Source organism: Heteronotia binoei, chromosome 2, assembly GCF_032191835.1.
Source record: "Heteronotia binoei isolate CCM8104 ecotype False Entrance Well chromosome 2, APGP_CSIRO_Hbin_v1, whole genome shotgun sequence".
NCBI classification, from domain to species: domain Eukaryota; kingdom Metazoa; phylum Chordata; class Lepidosauria; order Squamata; family Gekkonidae; genus Heteronotia; species Heteronotia binoei.
The window spans coordinates 2,971,607-2,991,020 of NC_083224.1; the positions used below are offsets into that span (position 1 = coordinate 2,971,607).

Sequence of the window (19,414 nt, forward strand, 5' to 3'; positions counted from 1 at the left end):
CAGAACTCTCTTATCTGGGAGAACCGGGTTTGATTCCCCGCTCCTCCACTTGCAGCTGCTGGAATGGCCTTGGGTCAGCCAGAGCTCTCTTATCTGGGAGAACCGGGTTTGATTCCCCACTCCTCCACTTGCAGCTGCTGGAATGGCCTTGGGTCAGTCATAGCTCTCTTATCTGGGAGAACCGGGTTTGATTCCCCACTCCTTCACGTGCACCTGCTGGAATGTCCTTGGGTCAGCCAGAGCTCTCTTATCTGGGAGAACCGGGTTTGATTCCCCACTCCTCCACTTGCACCTGCTGGAATGGCCCTGGGTCAGCCAGAACTCTCTTATCTGGGAGAACAGGGTTTGATTCCCCACTCCTCCACTTGCACCTGCTGGAATGGCCTTGGGTCAGCCAGAACTCTCTTATCTGGGAGAACCGGGTTGATTCCCCACTCCTCCACTTGCACCTGCTGGAATGGCCCTGGGTCAGCCAGAGCTCTCAGAAGAGTTGTCCTTGAAAGGGCAGCTTCCGTCAGAGCTCGGACGCTCAAAACCTTCTACCCTGAAATGCTTCTCAGTCTCTGAGGGGCTCCAAGAGTCAAATCTAGCTGGTTCCCGGAAGTGAGAAGACCACTGTGGCCCCTTTAAGCCCTACGAAGTTGCCAGGTGTTCTCTACTGCCACCTGCAGACCCACACACAACCTGCAGCCTTTACAGCACCCTGGTAAGAGGAACATGTCTGAATTACTCAGGGTTGGGTGGCGGGGGGAAGAGTGGGCAAGGAACCTGTAATAGGGGCTGAGCTATGGAGAAGCAGGAAGGTGACTGTCATGATCCTAGGCCTCGGCGGCCTGCAGGCCCCAGGGAAGCCTCTTAGGAGTTACTGGGAAGAGCCTACATTTCCCAGCATCCCTTCTATCCCTCTGATTGGGTGGCAAGGGCTTTGGAGGCAAACTGGCCCAGAGAGGGGTGGGGCCCAGGAGGAGAAGATAAAAGGGCCAAGCCCAGGCAGGGGGGTGTTCTTTTCCTAGCAGGCAGAGCTGAGGAAGAGCTGCAGCCAGGAAGAGACCCTCGCCCTGTGGGGAAGGGTGAGTAGGCCCAGGCCTGACTGAGACAGTTAGGGACAGTAAGTTCAGACGCGTTAGGGCATTTGGTTATTTTTCCCTTCACCCCTTTTACTGTCTTATGCACCTTGTTTGTTATATCGCACTGACCTTTAAATAAACCTTTTTTCCACCCTTGTTCACTCTGCCAGGTCCTCATGCCCATTATTTGGCCTAAGCTATGGGAGGCCTGAAGGCCTTGGGAGGGGACTCTGGGCCTTCTCAGGGGAGACCCTTAACACAGAGTGGTGGCAGCAATTGGTAAGACCCTCCCTGAGTCATGACAGTGGCCGAGAATGGGGTTTCTCAGGACCCCAGGTGCTGCAGGGTGAACAGAGCTGAACATAAGGAAAATGGATATTCGGCAAAAAACAAAATACCATACCCTGTAAAAGCAGCTTCCAAAGACTGCTTAAATTAAGAATCGCTCCTGAAAATAGACTGAGTTTGCAAATTTTGTATACTTTCTTCCTGATTCCGTTCAGCATGGGGGGAAAGGAGAGGGAGGGGGAGAGAGAGAGAGAAAGAGAGAAAGAAAGACAGAGAAGAGAGAGAAAGAAAGACAAAGATATAGAGGAAAGAGAAAGAGACAGAAAAAGAAAGAGAAAAGAGAGAGAGAAAGAAAGAGAAAGAAAGAGAGAGAAAAGAGAAAGAGTGAGAAAGAGAGAGACAGAGAAAGAGAGAGAAAAGAGAGAGAAAGAGAGAGACAGAGAAAGAAAGAGACAGAGAAAAGAAAGAGAGAGAGAGAAAAGAGAGAGAGAGGAAGAGAGAGAGAGAGAAAAGAGAGAAAGAGATAGATAAGACAGAGAGAAAGAAAGAGAGAAAAAAGAGAGAGAGTGAATGTGTGTGCAGGGGGAGATCTGCAGGGTAACGAAGTCCAACAAGGGGAAATCTTCTCTGTTCACCAAGATTTCAGCAAGCATTGCCCATGCATTTTCAGGCACACCTTACTAACATGAGGTCTAGAAACCTGGTTCTGAACTTACGTCTTTTAAAACAAACTCCAGTGCTCTCGAGAAACTGAACATTCCGCCCCGCATCCCGTTCTCCATGGGATTGTGGCCTGGAGGCATACAGCCCCATCTAACAGGAGGCAGAGGCTGAAGAATGCTGAGAAACTCAAGTACAAGAGAGGCAGCAAGTATCCGCCAATTCAGAAATGCAAAACGGATTCTGCACCCAAGATTTCTTCCCTTGCTGACCTTCAGTGACTCTCAAAGACCTATTTGCAGAGATTTCCAGCATCTTTTGGCTTTCCATATGATAACCAGTGTTTCCTCTAAGCTGAGTCAGCGTGGGTTAGCTCACAGACATTTAGCCTCCGGCTCACACATCTTTGCCTTCGCTCAGCAAGAATGGTCCCAGAGCACAGTGATTGATGCAGGGGCTCCCAACTTTAATCCCAGCAGCCCACCCAGTAGAATTTCTGCTCACGAGACTGCAGCTTAGAGGGAACATTTGACAACAACCTACAGGAAGGGTCTTCTTTACACTGTTGATGGCTGTGCCTGGGAATCAATAATTTTTGGAAAGAGATTAAACCAGGGGTCCTCAAACTACGGCCCGCAGGCCAGATGCGGCCCGCTGAGGACGTTTATGCGGCCCGCCGGGTTATGGCAAAATCAGACCGGAAGTGACGTTCGACCTAAACTCGCGTTAGCAACGCACACTTCCGGCACTGGGCTGAGGCGGCGGAGACAGAGTGTGAGGTGATACCGAGGTGAGGTGAGTTCCCAGGCCAGGGTGTGTGGTGTGGGGAAGGGAGAGAGATGCAGAAGACGGAGAAGTGACGGCCCGCGGCCTTGTACAGTAATGGCAGTCCGGCCCTCCAACAGTCTGAGGGACAGTGAACTGGCCCCCTATTTAAAAAGTTTGAGGACCCCTGGATTAAACAAACTGTAGACAACATTGTAGAGGGTAATATTCCTTTTACCCCAGAATCAATCCTTTTGAATTACTGGCTAAATTTAAAACTTTCTCCGGTAAAAAAAGAATTGGCAACTCTATTAGTCATGGCGGCTAAACTTCTGATAGCTCAACATGAGATGAGTAAAAAGATGTCGGATAGATGTTGGAAATGTAAAAATCACAAGAGTTCTTTTTTTCATATGTGGTGGACTTGTGAAAAAGCAAAAAAGTTTTGGCAGATGATACAAGAAGAAATCTCTAAAATTTTGGGATATGATTTTAAGAAAGTTGCAGAGACTTTTCTGCTAGAATTACAAATAGAAAAATTTCCAAAAGAAGACAGGACTTTAATTTGGTATTTGCTCTCAGCTGCTAGGACATTGTATGCGCAGTTGTGGAAGCAAGAAAACATACCAGAGAAATGGGACTGGATTGTGAAAGTTTTATTGTGGAGTGAGATGGACAAGCTAACAAGAACTTTAAGAGACTATGATTTGAATCTGATTAAAAAGGAGTGGAAGAAATTTAGAGAATATATAGAGCAAGAGTGGAATGTAAAAAGACATTGGACAATTTTGTAATATGAATGGGAGAAAAGAAAGACATTGATCTTTGATTGGTTAGGGGTACCTTTATAATTGAACTTAAGTATATAACTTCGGCGGAAGTCTAGCAATGGAGGGAGGGGGGATTGAGAATATCATATGGGTTAGAGATAGCAAGGATATAATTAAATATTGTAACCTCTCTCTCGGCTTGGCTTCGCGAACGAAGATTTAAGAAGGGTGCAATAGTCCACGTTTGCTGCAGGCTCGCTGGTGGCTGACAAGACCAATGTGGGACAGGCAGGTCCGGCCACAGCGGCTGCAGGGAAAAGTCTGATTTAGGGTTGGTCCTGTAGCAGTGCGATTCTTCAAACAACATTGGAAGCGAGATGTGTCTCCTACTAAACAACAACGGATGTCTAAAGTATGGGAAATAGCGGCGTTAGATAAACTAGCCATACAGGTAAGGGTAAATGACCTACCGCAGAAAGAAAACAGGGACAGGGCTTTTTCGATCACAGCCCCTTGCTGGTGGAACCAACTGCCGGAGGAGGTGAAGGCCCTGCGGGACCTTGGGCCGTTCCGCAGGGCCTATAAGACAGTCCTCTTCCGATTGGCATACAACTGACCGGCATCTGTATATCTGAATATCTGAACACCTGAATATCTGGATTTTAAGGAAGACTGTGTAGCATAGCACGCTGACAACTGGGTTTATTTTATTGTGTAAATTATTAATGTATTTTAATTTTTGTTTCTATTGTTAGAATTTTGTGTTGTGAGCCGCCCTGAGCCCGCTTCGGTGGGGTAGGGCGGGATATAAATCGAATGAAATAAAAACAAACAAACAATTTGATTGAAAAATGGTTCCCGTTTTTTAATTACATCAACTTAGAAGAAGAATTTGAAAAATGTATTCCAAAAAAAGTATGTCAACTTCTCATATTATTGAAGCTTTTTTACATTTAATACAGCATAGCGAAAGAGAATATTTGAAACATGGCTTGTAAATGCAAAACTGTGAATTAATAGAAGACTGTAAGAAGAAGAAAAAGAAGAAGAAGATATTGGATTTATATCCCGCCCTCCACTCTGAAGAGTCTCAGAGCGGCTCACAATCCCCTTTACCTTCCTCCCCCACAACAGACACCCTGTGAGGTGGGTGGGGCTGGAGAGGGCTCTCACAGCAGCTGCCCTTTCAAGGACAGAGTCTCAGAGCAGCCTACAATCTCCTTTACCTTCCTCCCCCACAACAGACACCCTGTGAGGTGGGTGGGGCTGGAGAGGGCTCCCACAGCAGCTGCCCTTTCAAGGACAGAGTCTCAGAGTGGCCTACAATCTCCTTTCCTCCCCCACAACAGACACCCTGTGAGGTAGGTGGGGCTGGAGAGGGCTCTCACAGCAGCTGCCCTTTCAAGGACAGAGTCTCAGAGCAGCCTACAATCTCCTTTACCTTCCTCCCCCACAACAGACACCCTGTGAGGTGGGTGGGGCTGGAGAGGGCTCCCACAGCAGCTGCCCTTTCAAGGACAGAGTCTCAGAGTGGCCTACAATCTCCTTTACCTTCCTCCCCCACAACAGACACCCTGTGAGGTAGGTGGGGCTGGAGAGGGCTCTCACAGCAGCTGCCCTTTCAAGGACAACCTCTGCCAGGGCTATGGCTGACCCAAGGCCATGCTAGCAGGTGCAAGTGGAGAAGTGGGGAATCAAACCCGGTTCTCCCAGATAAGAGAGCTCTGGCTGACCCAAGGCCATTCCAGCAGGTGCAAGTGGAGGAGTGGGGAATCAAACCCGGTTCTCCCAGATGAGAGAGCTCTGGCTGACCCAAGGCCATTCCAGCAGCTGCAAGTGGAGGAGTGGGGAATCAAACCCGGCTCTCCCAGATAAGAGAGCTCTGGCTGACCCAAGGCCATTCCAGCAGGTGCAAGTGGAGGAGTGGGGAATCAAACCCGGCTCTCCCAGATAAGAGAGCTATGGCTGACCCAAGGCCACGCTAGCAGGTGCAAGTGGAGGAGTGGGGAATCAAACCCGGTTCTCCCAGATAAGAGTCCACACACTTCACCACTACACCAAACTGGCTCTCCACACCAAACTGGCTCAAAGAGCGCTCTTATTAATATTGTTTTGTGTATATGACATGTATTTATTCTTGTTGTTGTTTATTTTGTTTAACGTTTGCGGATATTTTGAGAAAAAATTAACACAAAATTTAAGTGTAACAACAACCCACCTGAAGAATCTTGGACAGGATGGGCTAAAGACCTGAACCCAGAACAGCAACCATTCCGCCTCCAGCCCCCCGTCCGGGATACTCACCGAGGTCCAGCGCTTGGCAGAGAGAGCCGAGGCCCTGGAGTACGGCCAACTGCAGCTTGAAGGCCAGGGCGTGGCTGTAGATGGGCCCAGCGCGGGCACTGACCGGCGCCTGGGTGGCAAGGGAGCCCACAAGCTTGGGCAGGACGTCCTTGGAATATCGACGCCTCAGGAAGTCCCCACTCCGGGCTCCTAACGTGCACAGCACCTGCCGGAGAAGTCCTCGTTTAGAGATGCCACCAAATGCTCCCAGCTACCCACGGGATTCGTGCCTTCCCTCGGGACGGCCAAGCAGAAGCTGGGGGAGCATCTTGGAGCTGCCCTTAGCAAGGCCTCAGATTAAAGTGTTCACTGGAACCGTGACTGGGACGGGCAGCACTGGCCTGAAATGTTTTGATACCTGAGGCAGAAGCCTGCGTAGACTCCTTCTCTCCCTGTGCCTGAACCACAGTCATAGAATCACAGAGTTGGAAGGGACCTCCAAGGTCCATCTAGTCCAACCCCCTGCACAATGCAGGAAACCCACAAACACCTCCCCCTACATTCACAGGATCCTCATCGCTGTCAGATGGCCATCTAGCCTCTGCTGAAAAACCTCCAAGGAAGGAGAGCCCACCACCTCCCGAGGAAGCCTATTCCACTGAGGAACCGCTCTAATGGTCAGAAAGTTCATAGAATCAGAGTTGGAAGGGACCTCCAAGGTCATCTAGTCCAACCCCCTGCACAATGCAGGAAACCCACAAACACCTCCCCCTAAATTCACAGGATCTTCATTGCTGTCAGATGGCCATGTAGCCTCTGCTTAAAAACCTCCAAGGAAGGAGAGCCCACCACCTCCCGAGGAGGAAGCCTGTTCCACTGAGGAATCGCTCTAACGGTCAGGAAGTTCTTCCTAATGTTGAGCCGGAAACTCTTTTGATTTAATTTCAACCCATTGGTTCTGGTCTGACCTTCCGGGGCCACAGAAAACAATTCCACACCATCCTCTATAGGACAGCCCTTCAAGTGCTTGAAGATGGTGATCCTACCACCTCTCAGCTGCCTCCTCTCCAGGCTAAACATTCCCAGCTCCTTCAACCTTTCCTCATAGGACTTGGTCTCCAGACAGACCCCTCACCATCTTCGTCGCCCTCCTCTGGACCCGTTCCAGCTTGTCTAGATCCTTCTTAAAATATGGGGCCCAAAACTGAACACAAGACTCCAGGTGAAGTCTTACCATTGGTTCTGGTCCTACCATCTAGGGCCACAGAAAACAATTCCACCCCATCCTCTATAAGACAGCCCTTCAAGTACTTGAAGATGGTGATCCTATCACCTCTCAGCCACCTCCTCTCCAGGCTAAACATCCACAGCTCCTTAAACCTTTCTTCATAGGACTTGGTCTCCAGACCCCTCACCATCTTCGTCGCCCTCCTCTGGACCCGTTCCAGCTTGTGTAAATCCTTCTTAAAATATGGGGCCCAAAACTGAACACAAGACTCCGTGTGAGGTCTTACCATTGGTTCTGATCCTACCATCTAGGGCCACAGAAAACAATTCCACCCCATCCTCTTTATGACAGCCCTTCAAGGACTTGAAGATGGTGATCCTATCACCTCTCAGCCGCCTCCTCTCCAGGCTAAACATCCCCAGCTCCTTCAACCTTTCCTCATAGGACTCAGTCTCCCGACCCCTCACCATCTTCGTCGCCCTCCTCTGGATCCCTTCCAGCTTGTCTAGATCCTTCTTAAAATGCGGTGCCCAAAACTGAACACAAGACTCCAGGTGAGGCCTTACCATTGGTTCTGATCCTACCATCTAGGGCCACAGAAAACAATTCCACACCATCCTCTTTATGACAGCCCTTCAAGGACTTGAAGATGGTGATCCTATCACCTCTCAGCCTCCTCCTCTCCAGGCTAAACATGCCCAGCTCCTTCAGCCTTTCCTCATAGGACTTGGTCTCCAGACCCCTCTCCATCTTCGTCGCCCTCCTCAGGACCTTCCAGCTTGTCTATATCTTTCTTAAAATGTGGTGCCCAAAACTGAACACAAGACTCCAGGTGAGGTCTTACCAGAGCAGAGTAACTTTCCCAATCTTACTTCCACGAAAGCCCTGCTCTCAGGATCAGGGCCCACCGCGTACGCAGGAGGCTGGGGAACGACTGCAGGCCGGAACCCGTCTCCCCTTTCCAGTTCCAAGACTGAAGCCACCACCAAAGGGATTTTTATAATGAAACCCATCATCCCCTTTCCTGCTGCTCGGCAGCCTATCGCAAAATGTTAATAAGTAATTCTCTGGGAAGCCGCTTCCCTTCTCCCCTGCGCGGCAGGATTAATTCCGCAGGACTGGTTGGGCCAGCGTTTCACTGCCCTGAGGGGCTCGTTTCCGCTTGGCTTTCATCCCTCTCGCCATTTTCCACTTCAAAGGCTTTTTCCGAGGCGATCAGCGGAAGGGATCTCAGAACGAACGGCATCCTCCAAAAAAAACCGAGCCCTGTAGTCTGGCTGGGCCTAGGCAATGGGGGCAAGGAACGCCGGTCTCCAGGAAAGGAGCAGGTGGCTCAAAGGCAGAGCATCTGCTTGGCGTGCAGGTTTAGACCCCCCCCCCCCCGGCATCTCCGGGTAAAGAAGGACCAGGTAGGAGGTGACGGGAAAGACCTTCCTCTGTTTGAGACCCTGGAGACCCACTCTAAGCAGAAAAGACTGGAGGTCACTGCCACAGAAGGTGGCGGCAGCTAGAAGCATAGGCAGCTTCAAGAGGAGACTGGGTAAACATCTGGAGCAGAGGCCCATCCGTGACTATGAGCCACAGCCTATTGTTGCAACTCTGTCTGGGGCGGTGATGCTCTGTATTCTTGGTGCTTGGGAGGGGAGGGACAGCGAGGGCTTTTAGTGTCCTGGCCCCACTGGTGGACCTCCTGATGGCACCAGGGTTTTTTGGCCACTGTGTGACACAGAGTGTTGGACTGGAGGGGCCTCTGGCCTGATCCAGAATGGTTTCTCTTTATGTCTGGGGCTGTGATGCTCTGTATTCTTGGTGCTGGGGGGGGGGGGGGCAAAGTGGAAGGGCTTCGAGCCCCAATTGTGAACCTCTTGATGACACTTGGGGGGGGGGGGTTGGCCACTGTGTGACACAACGTGTTGGACTGGACGGACCATTGGCCTGATCCAATGTGGCTTCTCTTATATTCTTATGTCTGGGGCAAGTGATGCTTTGTCTTCTTGGTGCTTGGGGGGGGGGGCACAGTGGGAGGGCTTCTGGTGTCCTGGCCCCATTGGTGGACCTCCTGATGGCACCTGGGTTTTTTGGCCACTGTGTGACACAGAGTGTTGGACTGGACGGGCCACTGGCCTGATCCAACAGGGCTTCTCTTCTGTTCTTATGTGACACAGAGTGTTGGACTGGAGGGGCCATTGGCCTGATCCCACAGGGCTTCTCTTATGTGACACAGAGAGTGTTGGACTGGACGGGCCACTGGCCTGATCCAACAGGGCTTCTCTTCTGTTCTTATGTGACACAGAGTGTTGGACTGGACGGGCCACTGGCCTGATCCAACAGGGCTTCTCTTCTGTTCTTATGTGACTCAGAGTGTTGGACTGGATGGGCCACTGGCCTGATCCAACAGGGCTTCTCTTATGTTTTTATGTGACACAGAGTGTTTGGCTGGAGGGGCCACTGGCCTGATCCAACAGGGCTTCTCTTCTGTTCTTATGTGACACAGAGTGTTTGGCTGGAGGGGCCACTGGCCTGATCCAACAGGGCTTCTCTTCTGTTCTTATGTGACACAGAGTGTTGGACTGGATGGGCCATTGGCTTGATCCAACGTGGCTTCTCTTCTGTTCTTATGTCTGGAGCACTGATGTTCTGTATTCTTAGTGCTTGGGGGGGCAACAGTGGGGGGGCTTCTAGTGTCCTGGCCCCACTGATCGACCTCCTGATGGCACCTGGGTTTTTTTTGGCCACTGTGTGACTCATAGTCTTGGACTGGACGGGCCATTGTCCTGATCCAGCATGGCTTCTCTTATGTCTGGGGCAAGTGATGCTTTGTTTTCTTGGTGCTTGGGGGGGGGGGGGCACAGTGGGAGGGCTTCTAGTGTCCTGGCCCCACTGGTGGACCTCCTGATGGCACCTGGGTTTTTTGGCCACTGTGTGACTCATAGTCTTGGACTGGATGGGCCACTGGCCTGATCCAGCATGGCTTCTCTTATGTTCTTTTGATGATCAATTCAGTCTAAGACAGCTTCATGTGCACTGAATTCGAATGCTGTTTTAGTGCCACTCAGAGGGGTTCGCCACACTTGACTCACAGGAAACGAGCAGACAAGTATCACAACTCTATCTGAGTCTCCAGCACAGGTCAAGATAGAAACCTCAACTGCACAGAACATTTTCAGGACATCAGATTCATTCTGTGGAGTTGCCCTTGCAAAGGATTTTAAAAGCTCTACATGGCTTGGGTTCAGGGTATCTGAAGGTCTCTCTCCTCCCATGTGATCCTGCCCGGGAACTAATATCACAGGACGAGGCCCTCCAGATTATCCTGACAATCTGTTTCATTTGGTCGGGAAACAAGGCATGGCCTTTTCAGTGGCTGCCCCATGGTTATGCAACAACTTCCCCAGGGAGGTGCACCCGGCCCCCTCACTTCCAGTTTTTAAGAAGCAGTTGAAGACAGTTTTATTGAGGGCTCCGTTTGACAAAGGCCGTTTTTATTTATTGGCAGTTCTAACTGGAGATTTCAAACTGTGGTCTTTTCCGTCCCGCCCCACCCCCCTCACCTATTATTATTTTATTTCCATTGTCAGCTGCCTTGAGTTCCTTAAAGCAGAAAGGTGGCTAATGTTTTAAATAAATACATACATAAATTAACGTTTCTTTTGCAAAACTAGGCATTGCACATGGCCTCTGAGACCAAGTTGGGCAACAGAAACAGAACTCAGGAAAGGGGCCCTGGGAAGGCTGATTATGCCTACAGACTGGAAAGCCGGCAAGGGTGTCTAACTTAGAAGAGAGCTTCGGCAAGCGAAATATAGGCTGCCAGAGAACAGTCGCTTCTTCATGGAAGCTCTGACTGGTGCACTGAAGAAAAGCTGTGCTCTGAGCAGGCTTTCCTTAGAAAAGAGATCACAGAATCATAGAGTTGGAAAGGACCCTCAGGGTCATCTAGTCCAACCCCCTGCACAATGCAGGACACTCACAAATACCTCCCCCTAAATTCACAGGATCTTCATTGCTGTCAGATGGCCATCTAGCCTCTCTTTAAGAACCTTCAAGGAAGGAGAGCCCACCACCTCCCGAGGAGGAAGCCTGTTCCACTGGGGAACCACTCTAATGGTCAGGAATCCTAGAATCCTAGAGTTGGAAGAAACCTCCAGGGTCATTTAGTCCAACCCCCTGCACAATGCAGGAAATTCATAAATCTTCCCTAATTTCACAGGATCTTCATGGCTGAGGGGCACGGGAAGGCCTCGGCCTCTCTGCCCTGTTGCTGGCCCTCCAGGGGAACTGGTTGGCCCCTTTGTGAGACAGGAAGCTGGACTAAATGGACCCTCCCTGGTCTGATCCAGCAGGGCTCTTCTGATGTTCTTCTCAGGGGAAGGCCTCAGCCTCTCTGCCCTGTTGTTGGCCCTCCAGAGGAACTGGTTGGCCCCTGTGTGAGAAAGGAGGCTGGACTAGGTGGACCCTCCCCGGTCTGATCCAGCAGGGCTCTTCTGAGGTTCTTCTCAGGGGAAGGCCTCGGCCTCTCTGCCCTGTGGTTGGCCCTCCAGAGGAACTGGTTGGCCCTGTGTGAGAAAGGAGGCTGGACTAGGTGGACCCTCCCCGGTCTGATCCAGCAGGGCTCTTCTGATGTTCTTCTCAGGGGAAGGCCTCGGCCTCTCTGCCCTGTGGTTGGCCCTCCAGAGGAACTGGTTGGCCCCTGTGTGAGAAAGGAGGCTGGACTAGGTGGACCCTCCCTGGTCTGATCCAGCAGGGCTCTTCTGAGGTTCTTCTCAGGGGAAGGCCTCGGCCTCTCTGCCCTGTTGTTGGCCCTCCAGAGGAACTGGTTGGCCCCTGTGTGAGAAAGGAGGCTGGACTAGGTGGACCCTCCCTGGTCTGATCCAGCAGGGCTCTTCTGAGGTTCTTCTCAGGGGAAGACCTCAGCCTCTCTGCCCTGTTGTTGGCCCTCCAGAGGAACTGGTTGGCCCCTGTGTGAGAAAGGAGGCTGGACTAGGTGGACCCTCCCCGGTCTGATCCAGCAGGGCTCTTCTGAGGTTCTTCTCAGGGGAAGGCCTCGGCCTCTCTGCCCTGTTGTTGGCCCTCCAGAGGAACTGGTTGGCCCCTGTGTGAGAAAGGAGGCTGGACTAGGTGGACCCTCCCCGGTCTGATCCAGCAGGGCTCTTCTGAGGTTCTTCTCAGGGGAAGGCCTCGGCCTCTCTGCCCTGTGGTTGGCCCTCCAGAGGAACTGGTTGGCCCCTGTGTGAGAAAAGAGGCTGGACTAGGTGGACCCTCCCTGGTCTGATCCAGCAGGGCTCTTCTGAGGTTCTTCTCAGGGGAAGGCCTCGGCCTCTCTGCCCTGTTGTTGGCCCTCCAGAGGAACTGGATGGCCACTGTGAGAGACAAGAGGCTGGACCAGGTGGACCCTCCCTGGTCTGATCCAGCAGGGCTCCTCTGATGTTCTTACCTTGAAAGCTCGGAGCACAGCCAAGGGGTCGTCGTTGGTCAGGCGGGTCACGAGGGCAGGCCACGTCCGATGAGCCAATGGGAGGAAGTGGTTCTGGTGGGGATGCAGGACCGTCACACAAAGTTCCAAGACATCCAGAACCTGGGGAGTGGGATGGGGAGAGAGATGGAATCAGGTCTGACCCAGCAGGGCTCTTCTGATGTTGTTCTTAGGGGAAGGCCTCAGCCTCTCTGCCCTGTTGTTGGACCTCCAGAGGAAATGGGTGGCCCCTGTGTTAGACAGGAGGCTGGACGAGATGGACCCTCCCTGGTCTGATCCAGCAGGACTCTTTTGATGTTCTTCTTAGGGGAAGGCCTTGGCCTCTCTGCCCTATTGTTGGAGTTCCAGAGGAACTGGCTGGTCCCTGTGTGAGACAGGAGGCTGGACTAGATGGACCCTCACTGGTCTGATCCAGCAGGGCTCTTCTTAGGTTCTTCTCAGGGGGAGGCCTCAGCATCTCTGCCCTGTTGTTGACCCTCCAGAGGAACTGGCTGGCCCCTGTGTGAGACAGGAGGCTGGAGTAGATGGACCCTCCCTGGTCTGATCCAGCAGGGCTCTTCTGAGGTTCTTCTCAGGGGAAGACCTCGGCCTCTCTGCGCTATTGTTGGCCCTCCAGAGGAACTGGCTGGCCACTGTGTGAGACAGGAGGCTGGACTAGATGGACCCTCACTGGTCTGATCCAGCAGGGCTCTTCTGATGTTCTTATGGACACTGTGACTGAGCCATAATTTGGCAGCCAGAGTCCTTCCTGGGACCAGCCCAACGGATCTGATAAAGGTGCATTACTGCAACCGAGGGGTCCCCAACGTTTTTTTGACCCTGCAGATACCTTTGGAATTCTGACAGAGTGGTGGGCGCAACTGCAAAATGACTGCCACAGGAAGTCGAGCAGACCACACAGAAAAAGAGAGAGAGAGAGAGAGAGAGATTCTGGAAAAGAAAGAACCTTTGCTATATGCATTAGGAGACAAAGGAGCTGAAGTCTTAAGAGAGCTTTGCCTGCTCCGAGGAGTAGAAGAAGATATTGGATTTATATCCCGCCCTCCACTCTGAAGAGTCTCAGAGCGGCTCACAATCTCCTTTACCTTCCTCCCCCGCAACAGACACCCTGTGAGGTGGGTGGGGCTGGAGAGGGCTCTCACAGCAGCTGCCCGTTCAAGGACAACCTCTGCCAGAGCTATGGCTGACCCAAGGCCATGCTAGCAGGTGCAAGTGGAGGAGTGGGGAATCAAACCCGGTTCTCCCAGATTAGAGAGCTCTGGCTGACCCAAGGCCATTCCAGCAGGTGCAGGTGGAGGAGTGGGGAATCAAATCTGGTTCTCCCAGATAAGAGAGCTCTGGCTGACCCAAGGCCATTCCAGCAGGTGCAAGTGGAGGAGTGGGGAATCAAACCCGGTTCTCTCAGATAAGAGTCCTCACACTTCACCACTACACCAAACTGGCTCTTCCCCTGAGTACCTTCAGGCGCACGCGAAGGCTCTTGTCCGAGAGCAGGTGGACACAGCGCTCCATCACTTCTTTGGCGATCTGGGCATGGGCAGGCAACGGAGCCTCCACCTCTGGACTTTGTTCAATTGGCTCAGGCTCTGAAGTACGCAGGAGCTCTTCTGGGGAAAAGGGAGGAGACAAATTCAGATGGTCTGAATCCAATCTGCAAGCTTCAGACTTCCACAAAGGTATCTGGCAACTAACCTTAACCTTACTACAAAGGGAGAGAAAGGGGTCCACATTGGGTTTCCGCACACACCGATGGGCCTTTCACACTCCTTCCATGTGCACTGAACAATGCACATTGCCTCTGAACAATGCCTCTGGTGATCTGAGGGTGGGGGCCAGAGTGCTCGGAACTCTCAGAGGTGATTGACAGCTAATGACTGAGGGCAGTTAGTTACAGACAGAGTCTGAGAGGGACTGCTGAAGAGAGCAGTTGGTCTGAGAAGGAGCTGAGACAGGAGCTGAGGAGAGTCTTCGAGAGAAGCAAAGCTCACTGTTCACTCTATTTAGACAGCCACGGGGCTGTGTGTGACTAGAGAAGAGTCACAGTAATCTACCAGGGATAGGGCTTTCTCTGTAATGGCCCCTTCCTGGTGGAACCAGCAGCCGGAAGAGGTGAGGGCCCTGTGGGACCTTGCTCAGTTCCGCAGGGCCTGTAAGACAACCCTCTTCCGGCTGGCCCACAACTAATCTGGCAGAGGAAACTAAGTGTAGCTCTATTAGATTTCTGCTTTGTTTTAATGCTTTGCTTTGCCTCGTTTTAATGTTTTTATATTTTAAATGTCTTAATTGTGTAAATGCCTAAACTTAATTTTGTTATGTTGGATTCCATGTGTTGTGAGCCGCCCTGAGCCACCTTGGTGGGAAGGGCGGGAATAGAAATCATAAATAAATAAATAAATAAAATGCACTTTTAATTCCCCCTTTGCGACTGGATTTTACTGCGTCGAACTGCAAAATCCGCTTGCAAACAATTGCTAAAGTGCACCGAAGGAGCTTTATTGAGCACGCGTGAAAGCACCCCTGGGATGCAGAAAGAACAGCATCTGGCAAACAGGGAAGAAGGCAAAACACCCCTCAAAACGGTGCCACGGGTCTCGAGCAGTCTCCTTGCTCTCCGATCGCTGCAAGCGGCCGATGAGCTGTTAGAGGAAAAACAAACTCGGAGGGAGCAGAAATGTGACCCCCTCACGCCTCTGAGAGCATCGAGAACCCTGGAGGGGGAAGGTCCGTGTGTAGGTGGGGAAACGCTCAATTACTGGGCTCCCTCCACCCCACGGGACCTGAAAGACACCCAGAGCGATTCCTCACCAGACTATATCCCGATTCTGTGCTCCTTTTTCCTGAGGCTCTTCTGTCCCATTTTGCACACGCTACCACGGGGCCGTGATTTACCCTGCCTTCCTTCCAAGTTCCCTCCACTGTTTCAGGATCCTGGAGCCATAGTGGGAGCTTGGGAAGGAGGTGGGGGAAGTTGCAGCCGCATAGCAGCGTGTGGAAAATTGGGCAAAAGAGACGCGGGGGGAAAAAAGGAGCACAGGACTAAGACAAAAGCAACTGAGGAATCAGTCCCAACTTCTTGTCCCGCACGGTCAAGGGCAGTCCCCAGCAACGTTCCCTCTCAGCTGCACTCTGATTCCGAGAGAAGGGCGGGGTATAAATCCAGTATCTTATTCTTCCTGCTCCGTATCCATCAGGCTGCAGGGATAGGGGTGAGGGCGGGGGGATACAGGTCTCCTCAGCTGCATTGTGGGAGTCCGGCCCTTCAGCCCTGACTTTATAAAATCAAAAAGCCCCCCCTCACACTTATCCCTGCAGCCTGATGGATGCGGAGGAGGAAGAATAAGATACTGGATTTATACCCCGCCCTTCTCTCGGAATCAGAGTCTCAGAGCGGCTGAAAATCTCCTTTCCCTTCCACCCCCACAACAGACACCCTGTGAGGTGGGTGGGGCTGAGAGGGCTCTCCCAGCAGCTGCCCTTTCAAGGACAGAGTCTCAGAGCAGCTCACAATCTCCTTTCCCTTCCACCCCCACAACAGACACCCTGTGAGGCGGGTGGGGCTGAGAGGGCTCTCACAGCAGCTGCCCTTTCAAGGACAGAGTCTCAGAGCGGCTCACAATCTCCTTTCCCTTCCACCCCCACAACAGACACCCTGTGAGGTGCGTGGGGCTGAGAGGGCTCTCACAGCAGCTGCCCTTTCAAGGACAGAGTCTCAGAGCGGCTCACAATCTCCTTTCCCTTCCACCCCCACAACAGACACCCTGTGAGGTGCGTGGGGCTGAGAGGGCTCTCACAGCAGCTGCCCTTTCAAGGACAGAGTCTCAGAGCAGCTCACAATCTCCTTTCCCTTCCACCCCCACAACAGACGCCCTGTGAGGTGGGTGGGGCTGAGAAGGCTCTCACAGCAGCTGGCCTTTCAAGGACAACTCCTACAAGAGCTCTGGCTGACCCAAAGCCATTCTAGCAGCTGCAAGTGGAGGAGTGGGGAATCACACCCGGTTCTCCCTGATAAGAGTCTGCGCACTTAATCACCACACCGAACAGGCTCTCTCACCAAACTGGAAGCGCAGGATGCTGAGAATCGTCAAGAGGGTGTTAAAAGGAGGAAAAAGAAAACAGAAGGATGGCAAAGTTGGTCAAGCTCACGCCACCGAGAGGGTCTCGTTCCTGGGGGGAGAGCTCCATTCTGGGGATCCCCCCCTCCCAATTTATTCTCACTCCCTCTCGCTTCTGTCTCCTTGCAGCGCCTCAGTATGCGCGTCCTTATTTGCCAGTTCAACAGGGCACAATGTTACCAGCCTTAGCTCGGATGTTCTTTCAAATATACTCCCATCACCCACACAAGCACCCAGTCGTGCACATGTGCAACAGGCTGAGGGTTGCATCTGGCCAGGGGCTTGGGGGCGGGCAGCACTGACCTCCCTCTTCATCCTCCTCATCTAGTAAGTCGCCTTCCGCTATCCGCTTCCGGTGGACATACTCCTGGAAGAAGGCCTCCATTCCCTCTACGGTGAGCCCGGCTGCAGGCCTCTTCTGAGAGCCAGCATCTCCCAGCGAAGGGTCACCTTCTGGCTGCAATGTCCCCTCCGTTTGGGGCCCGGAAACAAACCAGGAAGCTGCCAAAGGAGAGAAAAAAAATATCATTTCCCAGGGTTCACTCTTGCACATTCCACCCTCCGCTCCAGACCCAGACAGGATGGCGGCAAACTAATTTAATTTGGTAGATCCACGCAGTCAGCCGTGCTGGTCTGAAGCAGTAGAACAAAGCAGGAGTCGATTGGCACCTTTAAGACCAACTTCGTTTTATTCAGAACGGAAGCTTTCATGTGCTCTCTAAGCACACTTCATCGGATGAGGAATCTGGTACAGGGAGCAAAGCCATACACAGCTCTCATTGTCACTGGGTGTGAACTGGCAAAGACTGACCAAGAGAGAGATCTTGGGGTCGTGGTAGATAACTCCCTGAAAATGTCAAGACAGTGTGCGTTTGCAATAAAAAAGGCCAACACCATGCTGGGAATTATTAGGAAGGGAATTGAAAACAAATCAGCCAGTATCATAATGCCCCTGTATAAATCGATGGTGCGGTCTCATTTGGAATACTGTGTGCAATTCTGGTCACCGCACCTCAAAAAGGATATTATAGCATTGGGAAAAGTGCAGAAAAGGGCAACTAGAATGATTACAGGTTTGGGACACTTTCCCTATGAAGAAAGGTTAAAACGCTTGGGGCTCTTTAGCTTGGAGAAACGTCGACTGCGGGGTGACATGATAGAGGTTGATAAGATTATGTATGGGATGGAGAAAGTAGAGAAAGAAGGACTTTTCTCCCTTTCTCACAATACAAGAACTCGTGGGCATTCAATGAAATTGCTGAGCAGTCGGGTTAGAACGGATAAAAGGAGGTACTTCTTCACCCAAAGGGTGATGAACATGTGGAATTCACTGCCACAGGAGGTGGTGGCGGCTACAGGCCTAGCCAGCTTCAAGAGGGGGTTAGATAAAAATATGGAGCAGAGGTCCATCAGTGGCTATTAGCCAGTGTGTATATATATGTTATTGGCCACTGTGTGATACAGAGTGTTGGACTGGATGGGCCATTGGCCTGATCCAACATGGCTTTTCTTATGTTCTCATGTTCTTACTGTCCTTGGTTCTTAAATCTGTACCATTTTGCATTCTGGGCCAGCTAGGTCTTAAAGCTTACGTTCTGAATAAAGCTGTTGGTCTTTAAGGTGCAACTGACTCCTATTTTGTTCTAATTTAACGTGGGGAGCCTTTTCAAAGAAGCTGGGAAAAGAACCTGCGTGCGGAGAGGCGAATTCTGGCAGATACAAATTGCTCCGTCCGTCTCTTCAACTGCAACGATTAGAAGGCAGTTAAGAAAATTTACCCAAAGCATTAAAAAGAATGACGTAAGAATGGTCCCGCTAGATCACACGAGAGATCCATCTAGTCCAGCATCGTGCCTCACCAGAGGTGACAAAGTTATACCAGGCCAACCTCAGGCCACAGAGAAGAGGAGATTGGATTTATACTCCGCCCTTCACTACCCAAAGGAGTCTCAGAGCGGCTTCCAATCTCCTTCCCCTCCCCACAACAGACACCCTGTGGGGTAGGTGGGGCTGACAGAGCTCTTGAGCAGAACAGCTCCGAGTGATCTTGTGACTGATTGAAGGTCACACCAGCAGCTTCATATAAAGGAGTGGGGATTCAAATATAGTCGGACACGGTTTTGTGAAAGTTACATCGTTTCCGGTGATTCCCTTTTATGATCCATTGAGTACGCCGGTTCCACTTGTGTTTATCATGGTTTATAGTTCATGGCTGAACCGTGAAATCAAACCACAAACCAAACCAGGAGCTGAACTGGTTTGTGAAGTTTGTATCCCTGTAAACCTTTACAGTCCCTGTAAACAGGCTTTGCAGAAAGCCTGAAAAATAGATGAGCATCAGGGAGCAGCTTATTTATTTAAAGGGACTGCAGAAGACAGCCTGAAAGAACTGTGCAGTGAAGATTGTACCCCCGCCACACAGCTGTTGATGTGGCTTTCATGGGGACCAGCTTTCTGCTCCACTATGAACCAGCATGAACTGCTCTAAAAGTTCATGGAAGTCATAACTCTCCTTCCTTCCTCCCTCCCACCCTTCCAGTCTGGTGAAGTGGTTAAGTGTGCGGACTCTTCTCTGGGAGAACGGGGTTTGATTCCCCACTCTTCCACTTGCAGCTGCTGGAACGGCCTTGGGTCAGTCATAACTCTCTCCTTCCTCCCTCCCTCCCACTCCTCCTCCCTTCCAGTCTGGTGTAGTGGTTAAGTGTAGTGGTTAAGTGTATGGACTCTTATCTGGGAGAACTGGGTTTGATTCCCCACTCCTCCACCTG

General features: G+C 51.5%; 1 protein-coding gene across 1 annotated transcript in view; it reads right to left on the minus strand.

The window, feature by feature from the left end:
- The window catches only part of TTI1 (TELO2 interacting protein 1), a 33,494-nt gene that overhangs the window by 11,491 nt on the left and 2,589 nt on the right, over positions 1–19,414 (minus strand). The window contains exons 2-5 of the mRNA XM_060263897.1: positions 16,950–17,147; positions 13,993–14,141; positions 12,496–12,636; positions 5,855–6,059 (exon numbers count right to left, since the gene is read on the minus strand). Coding sequence (XP_060119880.1) covers positions 5,855–6,059; positions 12,496–12,636; positions 13,993–14,141; positions 16,950–17,147 — 693 coding nt within the window. The remainder of the gene's footprint in view (positions 1–5,854; positions 6,060–12,495; positions 12,637–13,992; positions 14,142–16,949; positions 17,148–19,414) is intronic.